Source organism: Balaenoptera borealis (genome assembly GCF_965194805.1).
Source record: "Balaenoptera borealis genome assembly, chromosome: 13".
NCBI classification, from domain to species: Eukaryota; Metazoa; Chordata; class Mammalia; order Artiodactyla; family Balaenopteridae; genus Balaenoptera; species Balaenoptera borealis.
Window position 1 is genome coordinate 15,581,094 of NC_138870.1, and position 15,715 is coordinate 15,596,808.

Consider the following 15,715-nt stretch of genomic DNA (forward strand, 5'->3'; position numbering starts at 1 on the left):
TTCCATGACAGAGATAGATGAAAGAGTATAATTTGCTATAATGAAGCAGAGCTTTCACTACTAACGTGGAGGGGAAAAAATGGCAATTCCTGAAAAAGGGATTATGGCTAGATAATGTATCTATGTGACCCATGGATTAGAATAGTTTGGAGTAACATTTTATACATTAATTTTCTAGTTAACACTTCTTTTTTTAAAAAATATCTTTAATGGAGTATAATTGCTTTACAATGGTGTGTTAGATTCTGCTTAATAACAAAGTGATTCAGCTATACATATAAATATATCCCCATATCTCCTCCCTCTTGCTTCTCCCTCCCACCCTCCCTATCCCACCCCTCTAGATGGTCACAAAGCACAGAGCTGATCTCCCTGTGCTATGTGGCTGCTTCCCACTAGCTATCTATTTTACATTTGGTAGTGTATATATGTCCATGTCACTCTCTCACTTCGTCCCAGCTTATCCTTCCCCCTTAAGTCCATTCTCTCGTCTGCATCTTTATTCCTGTCCTGCCCCTAGGTTCTTCAGAACTTTTTTTTTTTTAGATTCCATATATATGTTAGCATACGGTATTTGTTTCTCTCTTTCTGACTTACTTCACTCTGTATGACAGACTCTAGGTCCATCAACCTCACCGCAAATAACTCAATTTCGTTTTTTTTATGGCTGAGTAATATTCCATTGTATATATGTGCCACATCTTCTTTATCCATTCATCTGTCGATGGACACTTAGGTGGCTTCCATGTCCTGGCTACTGTAAACAGAGCTTCATTGAACATTGTGGTACATGACTCTTTTTGAATTATGGTTTTCTCAGGGTATATGCCCAGTAGTGGGATTGCTGGGTTGTATGGTAGTTCTATTTTTAGTCTTTTTAAGGAACCTCCATACTGTTCTCCATAGTGGCTGTACCAATTTACATTCCCACCAACACTGCAAGAGGGTTCCCTTTTCTCCACACCCTCTGCAGCATTTATTGTTTGTAGATTTTTTGATGATGGTCATTCTGACTGGTGTGAGGTGATACCTCATTGTACTTTTGATTTGCATTTCTCTAATGATTAGTGATGTTGAGCATCCTTTCATGTGTTTGATGGCAATCTGTATATCTCCTTTGGAGAAATGTCTCTTTAGGTCTTCTGCCCATTTTCGGATTGGATTGTTTGTTTTTTTGATATTGAGCTGCTTGTAAATATTGGAGATTAATCCTTTGTCAGTTGCTTCATTTGCAAATATTTTCTCCCATTCTGAGGGTTGTCTTTTCATCTTGTATATGATTTCCTTTGCTGTGCAAAAGCTTTTAAGTTTCATTACGTGCCATTTGTTTATTTTTCTTTTTTATTTCCATTTCTCTAGGAGATGGGTGAAAAAATATCTAGCTGTGAATCATGTCATAGAGTGTTCTGCCTATGTTTTCCTCTAAGAGTTTTATAGTATCTGGCCTTACATTTAGGTCTTTAATCCGTTTTGAATTTATTTTTGTGTATGGTGTTAGGGAGTATTCTAATTTCATTCTTTTACATGTAGCTGTCCAGTTTTCCCAGCACCACTTATTGAAGAGGCTGTCTTTTCTCCATTGTATATTCTTGCCTCTTTTATCAAAAATAGGGTGACCATATGTGCGTGGGTTTATCTCTGCGCTTTCTCTCCTGTTCCATTGATCTATATTTCTGTTTTTGTGCCAGTACCATACTGTCTTGATTACTTTAGTTTTGTAGTATAGTCTGAAGTCAGGAAGCCTGATTTCTCCAGCTCTGTTTTTCTTTCTCAAGATTGCTTTGGCTATTCGGGGTCTTTTGTGTTTCCATACAAATTGTGAAATTTTTTGTTCTAGTTCTGTGAAAAATGCCAGTGGTAGTTTGATAGCTATTGCACTGAATCTGGATATTGCTTTGGGCAGTATAGTCATTTTCACAATTTTGATTCTTCCATTCCAAGAACATGGTATATCTCTCCATCTGTTTGTATCAACTTTAATTTCTTTCATCAGTGTCTTGTAGTTTTCTGCATACAGGTCTTTTGTCTCCTTAGGTAGGTTTATTCCTAGGTATTTTATTCCCTTTGTTACAGTGGTAAATGGGAGTGTTTCCTTAATTTCTATTTCAGATTTTTCACCATTAGTGTATAGGAATGCAAGAGATTTCTGTGCATTAATTTTGTATCCTGTTACTTTACCAGATTCATTGGTTAGCTCTAGTAGATTTCTGGTAGCATCTTTAGGATTCTCTATGTATAGTATCATGTCATCTGCAAACAGTGACAGCTTTACTTCTTCTTTTCCAATTTGGATTCCTTTTTTTTTTCTTTTTCTTCTCTGATTGCTGTGGCTAAAACTTCCAAAACTGTGTTAAATAATCGTGGTGAGAGTGGACAACCTTGTCTTGTTCCTGATCTTAGAGGAAATGGTTTCAGTTTTTCAACACTGAGAATGATGTTGGCTGTGGGTTTGGCATATATGGCCTTTATTATGTTGAGGTAAGTTCCCTCTATGCCTACTTCCTGGAGTGTTTTTATCATAAATGGGTGTTGAATTTTGTCAAAAGCTTTTTCTGCATCTATTGAGATGATCCTATGGTTTTTCTCCTTCAGTTTGTTAATATGGTTTATCACACAGATTGATTTGCATATATTGAAGAATCCTTGCATTCCTGGGATAAATCCCACTTGATCACGGTGTAGTATCCTTTTAATGTGCTGTTGGATTCTGTTTGCTAATATTTTGTTGAGGATTTTTGCATCTATGTTCATCAGTGATATTGGCTTGTAGTTTCCTTCTTTTTGACATCTTTGTCTGGTTTTGGTATCAGGGTGATGATGGGTTCGTAGAACGTGTTTGGGAGTGTTCCTCCCTCTGCTATATTTCCTTCTATACACATTTTATTTACATCTCTTGAAAATCTTTCTCAAACCTATCAATTTCCTGAGTTAAGTATAATAAATCTAATTCACTTATTTCTCAAGTGATCATGAGTTTTAAGTAAAATTTTGGTGCCAATATAATAAAAATGAATTGCCATTGTAAAACACATTGATAGGAAATAATATTTGATAGATAACAATTATCATAATTATCCTTTAAAATGTTTTTGTCTTTAACAGACATACAATTGTTAAGTGAATTATTAAATCCATAAAATGACACAAATACTTTTCAATTTTATTTTCTTATAATTCTATTATAATTTTTCTAATTTATTAAATCACTTGATCAATAAATATAAATGAGTAACTAGTCTGAGTAAAGCAAAGTACTAGGTACTGAGTTATAAGTGAGAAACACTAGCATGGCCTAATGATCTAATGGGAAAGAGAAATCTTACATATGTAACATCTATACATGTTATCTGAGGCAGTAGGAAACCACTGAAAAGCTGTATCCAGGAGAGATACATGGTTAGTCTCTTAAACATAACACTATAATATTAAAAAATGGACTACAGGACACAGGAATGAATTGCAGAAAATGTAGAAGCAGTTTCAGAGACAATGTAACATTGCAGGTAAGAAGATGAAAACTATAGACTAGGATTGTGGCAATGGTAGACAGAGAAAGGAAGAAAGACTTCCTACAGGAACTTGTGGTTTATTGGATGTAGAAGAATAAAGGTGTGGGAAGATTCAAAGATAAAACCCTGGTTTCTGGGCTAAACAACTGAGTGAATGGCTGGGTTATTTTCTGTCACAGAGGACACTAGGATAGGAGCAGGTTCTTGGGTGAATTTTGATTTAGGTTTTGGACTTTCTCTTAGAGGTTAAAAAAAAATTCAAAGTGGAGACACTGAGAAGATAATAATAAGAATGGTCTAGTTTGGAGTCACTGGCATATAGATGGTAATTTAAACCCCAGGAGGTATGAAATAACTTACAAGAGGAAAATAATTGAGAAGAAAAGAAGCTCTGACAAGGGTCAGGTAGAAAATGAGTAATAGACAAAGGAGTCTTGAGAAACAGCTAACAAAGAACTCAGAGAGTACAGTGTCACAGAGAACCAAAGTAGGACACAGCAAGAAATGTTAAAATAAGAAGGATAGTGAATGAACGGACTCAAATTTTGCAGAGAGATAAAACAGAGACTGATAAACATCAGTTGAATTTACTCATTAGTAAACTTAATGAAAGTTGTTCTGGAGAAATGATGAAAGAAGTTTGCAATTATTCAAAGAAGTTTTGGGGAACAGACAAAAGGATCTAGCCAACCTATAAGATGATTGGTTATGGAGAGAAGAAAGAAGTTAAGACTGTATCTAGGGATGGAATAACTGCTGATCACGAAGAGACTTTTAAGATAATAAAAAGACTTTAGCATATTAGCATGCTGATAGATGACTGAATACTGAGGGAGATAATGCTGCTGTCGGCAAGTGGATTTTCAGTAGGAAAAGGAGTCCAAAGGGGAATATTGTCTTTGGATTGATTCATGAAACTCCCGTCATAATTGAAGTGGACTTATTTTTCTATCACAGGAGTTTCATGAATGTCTCTGAAGTCAATACTCTCCCTCGGACTTTAATATTGTGAGCCCTGATGCAGTTTTATATTACTCATGGAATTATTTCATTTGCTAAGGAGAAACTTCATAACAATTGTTTGTATTTACTCAACATATTTCTTTCTTGCAAGCTCTTTTATTTCTAATTAAAGTGTTTTTTGTTTCCTTGTATGCTTTTTCTAGGAAAATTCCTATCATCTTTTATAATATCATCTAGGAGATATTTGGAACAGAGTCAACCCTCTCAGTTACATAAAATAAAGAATGGCATATTGTTGGAAAACAGATCTAAATCCCAGTGAATCACATGAAAAGCAGCAAAAGCACCAAGAATTTCACTCTGTAAATCAACCTCTTTTTCCTAGCCATACCAGTCTGGGTTTTGATCATGTAGTAGATGAGATCAGTAATAAAATCCCACTCTATCAGAGAGAAATTGAAGAAAACACCATTTTTGTGCCCAGTGCACCACACTGGGACTCAAAAAGGCATTCATTAGATGAAGCAGACCAAATATCCTTGAATGAATTCACTTCTAAAAGCACAGAACTCTCCTGTCACCAAGTTAATAAAACAGGAGTAATTGGTTTTAGGCATTCCATGCTACCAAATCCTCAAAACATAAATAAAGAAAGCTTTTGGGGAAACCCCAGAGGAAAATACCATGGTGCTGATGATTACGGATTCAATATTTTACCTCCATCATCCACTAGTGTGGATGAAATTAATTCACGGAGTGAACTGGATAACTACCATATAGGATTTGAATGTAGCATTCCTCCTACATATCCATCCTTCTCAACTGACTTGATGCCAAAAGAAGAAAATAAAAGCAGTAGAAATATGAACATTGTGGAACCATCTCTGATGCTCTTCAAAGGTTCTTTTCTACCCAGGACCTGGGAAAGTACATGGCCAAAGAACAAAGAGGTATGTGTCAACTTAAAAATACGAATCTGAAAGAATCATTCAATAATGTGCTGGGTTAATTTGGTAATGAGAGTAACTAATCTTAATTAGGGGAATGTATTAATATTATTAATACTTTTGGGGGAAAAATAACTTATTCACAAATTCCGTGTTCCTGAATTAATGATTTTTTCTAAAGAAAGAGAAAATTTTTTATAATATTTTTAAAGTTCTGGTTTCATCAAATCTAAATAAAATGTTATAGTATTTACATTTTGTTAGATAAAAATATCATAGTTGGAGGTTTAAATGATAGTATTTTCTATTCTTATTGTGTCGTTATGCACACATAGAAACATACATACATTTCATTACATTTATATTGTGAGTTATATTACCATGAATTAAAACTTCATATCATTATTGGTAGGAAAAATGTCCCTTTACTCAGAGGCTACTAAATTATACTGTTGGCAGGCAACTTCTTTTGGGAACATTCCAAGAGTAGGAAATTAAGTAATCATTGTGCAATTCATCCTGATGGTTTCATTAGTAGTTTTCCAATCATTTAGTAACCACAGAGGTTCTTGTATAATATTTGAACATTTCTCTGCTTATACGGAGTCTAAACACAAGTGAAACCAGAATTGAACAGTAAAATGATGAAACATTATTTCAGCTGTAATTTACAGGGTTAGACAAGAGGATTTTTCATTTATTCAACAACTATTTATCATATTCTTAAACTATATATGATTAGGCATAACAAATGCAAAGAAGAAAATGCATAATACCTGATTTCAGCAATAGCATATTGCTTAAATTAACCTGTAAACCAATAATGGCAACACAGTAAAGTAATAGAGAGGATGAGTTCATAAGAGAAGAAACAACTAATTGTGTCTGAGCCACTTGCAGAAGAGGTAATACCTCAAATGATCTGAATTAAAAGTGCATGAATTTTAGGAACCTTTACTTCTGATCATGACAATGTAACAAGTACTAAACTTTCCCTTACCACTGAAAACTATGAAATTAGACAAAATATATGAAGCAACTGATTTCAGGATTGAACAACAGCCAGTATAGACATCAATCCTTAAGAGAAGGGAAACACCAAAGTGTTGTTATGATCATCCTGGTGTCTTCAGGGCTCTTTCCTGCTGCTAGGCAGACTAGTGGAGCCCAATTTGAGCAGCAGTATCACTAAACTGAGGAGGCAGAGACTGCAGTTCCAGGCTGCAAAGGAAGCTGTAATTCGTAGGGCAGACCACAGAAGGAACTATGCAATGCGTGGGAGTCAGGACTCTATGCGAGATTTACTGCAGATTGTTGGCCAAGAGGTTGTGTTCACCACACACAAGTAGAAGTTATGCAGTGCCAAAGTCCTGACCCAGCGAGAGAAGACACTGAGCTGAGAACTTCAGGCATTCATTTGAGATCACACAAAGCTATCTCTTAAGAGTAAAAATTGTGCTCTAAAGTAAATGTTCTACCTATTAACTTACATGTGGCCCCACAAAAAAATAAAATCGAGGCTGACAAGACCAAAACGATCTTAACTGCCTGCCTACCAGAGAAAAATTGCACTTTGTAAAAACAATTCCTAATGTGTCATCTACAATATCCAACATTTAATAACAAATGCACGGATGCATAAAGAACAGGGAATTCTGAACCATAATCAAGAAAATAACCCAGTGAATAGAGATTCTGTGATAGAACAGATGTTGGAATTAACAGATGGGGACTTTAAGGAGATTATTAAAAGGATGTTCAAGAAGATGAAGTAAAGATGAACATAATGAGTAGACAAATGAGGAATCTCAGAAGGAAATTAGAAACTATGAAAAAACAAACAAAGACTAATGGAAAATTTAGTAATATAAATATATTATCTGTAGTTAAAAAGTCACTGGGTGTGCTTAAAAACAGATATAAGATGACAGGGGAAAAACAGTACTTGAAAGAAAAAGAATAGGGCTTCCCTGGTGGTGCAGTGATTAAGAATCCACCTGCCAATGCAGGGGACACAGGTTCAAGCCCTGGTCTGGGAAGATCCCACATGCCACGGAACAACTAAACCCATGTGCCACAACTACTGAGCCTATGCGCCACAACTACTGAAGTCCGCGCACCTAGAGCCCGTGCTCCACAAGAGAAGCCACCGCAATGAGAAGCCCGCACACTGCAACGAAGAGTAGCCCCCGCTCGCCACAACTAGAGAAAGCCCGCACGCAGCAATGAAGACCCAATGCAGCCAAAAATAAATATAAATAAAATAAATAAACTTATTAAAAAAAGAGAGAAAAAAAGAAAAAGAATAGAAATTACCCAAACTGAAGAAGAGAAAATAAAAGAATTATATAAAAGTGAGCAGGGACTAAGAAACTTAGGAGATAAGGAGCCTAATATATGGATAATTTTGGAATGCTAGCAGGAGAGGAAAGGAAAGAGAGAAAAATTCATTTGAAGAAATAATGCTCTGAAATTTTCTCCAACTCTTGTATAAAGTATCAAATTACAGATTTAAGAAACTCAATAAATCCCAAACAGAATAAATGCAAAGACAACCACATGTAGACATGTTATACTCAAACATATGAAGACCAAAGTTGAAAAGAACATCATAAAAGGTGGCAGAAAGGGGGAAAAAAATTTCATGCAGTGGAACAACAATCTGAATTAAAGCATTATCTCATCAGAAACGATGGAAGCCAGATGACAGTGGAATAGCATTTTTAAAGCTCTATAAAAAAAGAAAAGAATCCATACTTCTATAACTCATTGAGTACATGCTTGAAAATTTAAAATAAATATATTATCATATAAACAAATGTTGAGAGAAATCAGTCAGCTCATACGCACACAAAAAAAACTGAAGTCAGTCTTTGGATGCAAAGAAAATGATACCAGATGGAATCTAGAAAGGAAAAAAGAGCAGCAAAAATGGTAAATATGTTAGTAAATATGAAAAACTACTTTTATCTTAATTTTTTGAAAGACAGTTGACTGTTTAAAGCAAAAAAAACAGTATTTCATTGTCAGAGTTGTTGTATATGTAAACAAAAGATAAAAGACAATAAGAGAATAGAAGATGAAGGGAGGGTAAATGTTATCTGCTATTGGAAATTCTTAAATTTTAAATGCAGTGGCACAATATTAACTTTAAGTAAACTGTGAAATATTTATGATGCATATTGTAAGTTCTAAGCTAGTATAATCACTAAAAATATAGTACAAAGAAGAAAAACTAAAAATCCAACAGAGAAATTAAATAAAACAGGATAAAAAATCAAACTGCAAAAATCAGGGAAGGAGAAATAGAAGAACAAAATAAAACAGAAGAAACAACTAGAAGCACATATGAACATGGCAGTCTTAAATCTAACAATACCCATAAATATACTAAATATATTCCAAATAAAAGGGAGAAATTGACAAACTAGATAAAAAAGAAAGGCTTTATTTTTTACAAGAGTCAAATTTGAAAAACAAAGGCACAGACAGGTTGAAAGTTTAAAAAAAGTAAAAATATTTAACATTCAACCAGCAAAACAAATCTGTGTGTGGTTATTAATATCAGAAAATGAAGCTTAAGGCAGGGTATTATTAGAGAAAGAAAAGGGTCATTTCATAATAATAAAACAGTCAATCAGGAAGACTTAATAAATTTAAATGTAGATGTACCTAATAATGGCTCCAAAATACATAAAGCAAAATTATTTCTTTAACTGAGCCGTTTATGGATTTATTCACAAGAAGTGAAGCACATGTCCAAAACACACTTGTATATGAAAATTAATAGTTTTCTTTACAATACCCCAAAACTACAAATAACACAACTGTTTATCAACAGGAAGACAGATAAACAAACTATGGAATATTCATGCAATAGAATACTACTAATAGGCAATAAAAAAAGATGAACTATTGATACATATGACAACATAAATTTTAAAACATATACCACTTAAATGAAAGAAGCCAGGAGCTTCCCTGGTGGCGCAGTGGTTGAGAATCTGCCTGCCAATGCAGGGGACACAGGTTCAAGCTCTGGTCTGGGAAGATCCCACGTGCTGTGGAGCAGCTGGGCCCGTGAGCCACAATTACTGAGCCTGCGCATCTGGAGCCTGTGCTCCGCAACAAGAGAGGCCGCGATAGTGAGAGGCCCGCGCACTGCGATGAAGAGTGGCCCCCGCTTGCCACAACTAGAGAAAGCCCTCGCACAGAAACGAAGACCCAACAAAGCCATAAAATAAATTTTAAAAAAATAAAATAAAATAAAATAAATGAAAGAAGCCAGAAACAAAAGAGCACATTCATTAATCTATGGTGATAGAAATCTGAATTAACAGTTACCAAATAGATGTTCAGATTGACAGAAGGAGATATGGGGGAACTTTCTAAAGTGATAGAAATGTTCTATATTTTTTGATTGGATATTAATATTCACAGTTGCATATATTCCTCAAAACTCAAATTATATATTTAAAATTTATGTATTTTTCCATATGTATTGCTTCAGTAAATTTTTTAAAAATAAAATTAAAAACATAATGGCTTTTTAAAACAAAATAAAAATTTTAGAATTGTATTAATCTTTTCTCCACACCAAGCTATTTTAATTTAACAGTTTTTATTTTAAGCTGACAGGTTGTTCCATTCAGCTGGTTGAGGTACCTGAGGGCAGTAATAGAAGTCTGGCCTCCTTTTGCAACAAAGTAAAAAAGTAAGTGTTGCTATTCCATTAAACTTAGAAATTTCTGTACCTGCATAAATTTGTCTATTTTAACATCGCTGAACTGATTAATCTTGCATATAAAATGTTAAAGCTCTATAATTTTTTAACATAGTTAGAAGTATAAAGTTATGACAAATTAGTTCTTAATCAACTTCTGGTATTGCTTTTGTTGTTTATAGTCAAATAAATTTTTCCCCTGAAAATCTGGCTACAGACGAATGTTTTATAATTTCAGTCTTGCCCTTGCTGTTTGTTGATAGCTTAGTTTGCAGTGAATTAATTTCTCATTTAATGGCACATAAGTGACTGACTTATTTGGCTCTGTTCCAAATTAGCACAGATTTATCCTTCTTACCTGGGATATACTATTTAGAATGATGAGAGTACCTTCTGCTTAATAACTCAATCTTACCCTGAATGGGCTGCCAGAATGTTGAACAAGTGCATGGGTGTTTGTCCACTGAAAAACAAATTTGATCACAAGGGGATCCCAGATCCCAGATCCGCTTTTTGCTAATCTAAAAAAAGAACTTATAAAGGTAGATGCCTCTTTTTTAAAGACCAATCTTTTATTATCAATTAAAATTTATATAATGCCATCTCTTCTATTGCTAAGATTCCTGAAAATTTTGAAAAATTAATGCACTTACATTTTAGTTATCTTGATTTTTATCCTTTTTTGGCTGTTTTAAATATAATAAATATACATATAAATAAACATTAGCTTATTTATCAGCTATAGCAGCGGCCTGCTAAAGAATCATTTGGGATTAAAGATTTGAATCATTTATTTAATCACTACCTTAAAAGGCTATCTGAATGCCTAATAACTAGTCAATGCATGACAGATATTCAAATGAAGAACAAGCAAGCAAACAAAAAAGCAAAGTCAAGTTAAAAAACTTGTCACCACATTGGAAGAACCGAAAGGCACACATACAAAATACAAAACAAAGCAGTTCAAATCCATGAACCTATATTCAATCTTTAATTAATTTCTTGCTCCAGTTCACAGAAGAATATTTTAAATGGCACTTTGGATTCCTAATTAGGATCTTTACAGATATAAATATTGATTCTGTCAGGAATGAGCTACCCACTGTAACAACCTGACAAGCATTGCCAGGAACTTGACACTTTAAATCTAAGATGTGATAATTTCTACCCTCTGAGTGTAAGAAATAGCTCTCTCAATATCACAAGGTAATACCTGGTATAGCTCCATCAAAAAACACTTATTATTAGTCTCTCCCATCACTTTTTTTTTTCAAGAGAATATAATATTCTTTGATGAAATCTTCTTGTGAATGCAATAGTGACATGAAAATATTTTATGTGATGGTTTGTCAGTAGCTCATGGTACATTTTAAAATTCTTAAATGGAATTTTTTTCCAATGGTTTCTTTCAAAGTAACCATGAGTACTAAAAAAGGCAACCAAACAACAATAAACTTTAAAGTAGTAAAAAGAAGATAAGGGTTATATTTACACATTTTTTTGGTTTTCTATAATTTTTGTTGACAAATACTCATATAAAGATAATTAAATTTATATATGCATAATTATTTTGTATACAAACACACTATTCACTCAATAGCAAATATCTTTGAGGACCTAATATGTGCTAGGTGCTATCCAAAGCTCTTAATTCAAAAGAAGACAGAACTGAATTTGAAAGCCAAGTTTCTTAAGAGGGTCTCCAAAATTTCTGGAAAGCCATATAGAATGGATTTATATATCCAATTTCATCAGTGTTTTTTTTTCCTAACATTTAAATAACCTTACCTAATTCCCGCCATACACCCTTAAAGAGGCTCTCTAATTTGTGGGATTTGGTTTCTTGTTGTGACATACTTTTTTTTTTTTAATGTCTGAAACATTTATATTAACATATTTCCATACATATTTCCATACAAATACAAATATAAGATTTTTAGAAATTTCATGTAATGTCTGAAACATTTATATTAACATATTTCCATACAAATACAAATATAAGATTTTTAGAAATTTCATGTAATGTCTGAAACATTTATATTAACATATTTCCATACAAATAACCCAATGAAAGTTTAGTATTAGTTGTTTTGTTTGTTTTTTTATACTGCAGGTTCTTATTAGGCATCAGTTTTATACACATCAGTGTATACATGTCAATCCCAATCGCCCAATTCAGCACACCACCATCCCCACCCCACCACAGTTTTCCCCCCTTGGTGTCCATATGTCCATTCTCTACATCTGTGTCTCAACTTCTGCCCTGCAAACTGGCTCATCTGTGCCATTTTTCTAGGTTCCACATACATGCATTAATATACGATATTTGTTTTTCTCTTTCTGACTTACTTCACTCTGTATGACAGTCTCTAGATCCATCCACGTCTCAACAAATGACTCAATTTCGTTCCTTTTTATGGCTGAGTAATATTCCATTGTATATATGTACCACATCTTCTATATCCATTCATCTGTCGTTGGGCATTTAGGTTGCTTCCATGACCTGGCTATTGTAAATAGTGCTGCAATGAACATTCGGGTGCATGTGTCTTTTTGAATTACGGTTTTCTCTGGGTATATGCCCAGTAGTGGGATTGCTGGGTCATATGGTAATTCTATTTTTAGTTTTTTAAGGAACCTCCATATTGTTCTCCATAGTGGCTGTATCAATTTACATTCCCACCAACAGTGCAAGAGGTTTCCCTTTTCACCACACCCTCTCCAGCATTTGTTGTTTGTAGATTTTCTGATGATGCCCATTCTAACAGGAGTGAGGTGATACCTCATTGTAGTTTTGATTTGCATTTCTCTAATAATTAGTGATGTTGAGCATCTTTTCATGTGCTTCGTGGCCGTCTGTATGTCTTCTTTGGAGAAATGTCTATTTAGGTCTTCTGCCCATTTTTGGATTGGGGTGTTTGTTTCTTTGATATTGAGCTGAATGAGCTGTTTATATATTTTGGAGATTAATCCTTTGTCCGTTGATTCATTTGCAAATATTTTCTCCCATTCTGAGGGTTGTCTTTTCGTCTTGTTTATGGTCTCCTTTGCTGTGCAAAAGCTTTGAAGTTTCATTAGGTCCCACTTGTTTATTTTTGTTTTTATTTCCATTACTCTAGGAGGTGGATCAAAAAAGATCTTGCTGTGATTTATGTCAAAGAGTGTTCTTCCTATGTTTTCCTCTAAGAGTTTTATAGTGTCCAGTCTTATATTTAGGTCTCTAATCCATTTTGAGTTTATTTTTGTGTATGGTGTTAGGGAGTATTCTAATTTCATTCTTTTACATGTAGCTGTCCAGTTTTCCCAGCACCACTTATTGAAGAGACTGTCTTTTCTCCATTGTATATCTTTGCCTCCTTTGTCATAGATTAGTTGACCATAGGTGCGTGGGTTAATCTCTGGGCTTTCTATCTTGTTCCATTGATCTATGTTTCTGATTTTGTGCCAGTACCATATTGTCTTGATTACTGTAGCTTTGTAGTATAGTCTGAAGTCAGGGCGTCTGATTCCTCCAGCTCCATTTTTTTGCCTCAAGACTGCTTTGGATATTCGGGGTCTTTTGTGTCTCCATACAAATTTTAAGATGATTTGTTCTAGCTCCGTAAAAAATGCCATTGGTAATTTGATAGGGATTGCATTGAATCTGTAGATTGCTTTGGGTAGTATACTCATTTTCACAATGTTGATTCTTCCAATCCAAGAACATGGTATATCTCTCCATCTGTTGGTATCATCTTTAATTTCTTTCATCAGTGTCTTATAGTTTTCTGCATACAGGTCTTTTGTCTCCCTAGGTAGGTTTATTCCTAGGTATTTTATTCTTTTTGTTGCAATGGTAAATGGGAGTGTTTCCATAATTTCTCTTTCAGATTTTTCATCATTAGTGTATAGGAATGCAAGAGATTTCTGGGCATTAATTTTGTATCCTGCAACTTCACCATATTCATTAATTAGCTCTAGCAGTTTTCTGGTGGCAGTTTTAGGATTCTCTATGTATAGTATCATGTCAGCCGCAAACAGTGACAGTTTTACTTCTTCTTTTCCAGTTTGTATTCCTTTTATTTCTTTTTCTTCTCTGATTGCCGTGGCTAGGACTTCCAAAACTATGTTGAATAATAGTGGTGAGAGTGGACATCCTTGTCTTGTTCCTGATCTTAGAGGAAATGCTTTCAGTTTTTCACCATTGAGAATGATGTTTGCTGTGGGTTTGTCATATATGGCCTTTATTATGTTGAGGTAGGTTCCCTCTATGCCCACTTTCTGGAGAGTTTTTATCAGAAATGGGTGTTGAATTTTGTCAAAAGCTTTTTCTGCATCTATTGAGATGATCATATGGTTTTTATTCTTCAATTTGTTAATATGGTGTATCACATTGATTGATTTGCGTATATTGAAGAATCCTTGCATCCCTGGGATAAATCCCACTTGATCGTGGTGTATGATCCTTTTAATGTGTTGTTGGATTCTGTTTGCTAGTATTTTGTTGAGGATTTTTGCATCTATATTCATCAGTGATATTGGTCTGTAATTTTCTTTTTTTGTAGTGTCTTTGTCTGGTTTTGGTATCAGGGTGATGGTGGCCTCATAGAATGAGTTTGGGAGTGTTCCTTCCTCTGCAATTTTTTGGAAGAGTTTGAGAAGGATGGGTGTTAGCTCTTCTCTAAATGTTTGATAGAATTCACCTGTGAAGCCATCTGGTCCTGGACTTTTGTTTGTTGGAAGATTTTTAATCACAGTTTCAATTTCATTACTTGTGATTGGTCTGTTCATATTTTCTGTTTCTTCCTGGTTCAGTCTTGGAAGGTTATACCTTTCTAAGAATTTGTCCATTTCTTCCAGGTTGTCCATTTTATTGGCATAAAGTTGCTTGTAGTAGTCTCTTAGGATGCTTTGTATTTCTGCGGTGTCTGTTGTAACTTCTCCTTTTTCATTTCTGATTTTATTGATTTGAGTCCTCTCCCTCTTTTTCTTGATGAGTCTGGCTAATGGCTTATCAATTTTGTTTATCTTCTCAAAGAACCAACTTTTAGTTTTATTGATCTTTGCTATTGTTTTCTTTGTTTCTATTTCATTTATTTCTGCTCTGATCTTTATGATTTCTTTCCTTCTGCTAACTTTGGGTTTTGTTTGTTCTTCTTTCTCTAGTTTCTTTAGGTGTAAGGTTAGATTGTTTACTTTAGATTTTTCTTGTTTCTTGAGGTAGGCTTGTATAGCTATAAACTTCCCTCTTAGAACCGCTTTTGCTGCATCCCATAGGTTTTGGGTTGTCGTGTTTTCATTGTCATTTGTCTCTAGGTATTTTTTTATTTCCTCTTTGATTTCTTCAGTGATCTCTTGGTTATTTAGTAACGTATTGTTTAGCCTCCATGTGTTTGTCCTTTTTACGTTTTTTTCCCTGTAATTCATTTCTAATCTCATAGCGTTGTGGTCAGAAAAGATGCTTAATATGATTTCAATTTTCTTAAATTTACTGAGGCTTGATTTGTGACCCAAGGTGTGATCTATCTTGGAGAATGTTCCGTGCGCACTTGAGAAGAACGTGTAATCTGCTGTTTTTGGATGGAATGTCCTAT

General features: G+C 34.3%; 1 protein-coding gene across 2 annotated transcripts in view; it reads left to right on the forward strand.

Moving 5' to 3' along the window:
* PIK3C2G (phosphatidylinositol-4-phosphate 3-kinase catalytic subunit type 2 gamma) overlaps positions 1-15,715 on the forward strand; it is a 406,235-nt gene that overhangs the window by 43,523 nt on the left and 346,997 nt on the right. For both annotated transcript variants that reach the window (XM_082351876.1, XM_082351875.1), the window contains exons 2-3: positions 4,676-5,422; positions 10,051-10,133. In XM_082351876.1, coding sequence (XP_082208002.1) covers positions 4,757-5,422; positions 10,051-10,133 — 749 coding nt within the window. In that variant the 5' untranslated portion in view covers positions 4,676-4,756. The remainder of the gene's footprint in view (positions 1-4,675; positions 5,423-10,050; positions 10,134-15,715) is intronic.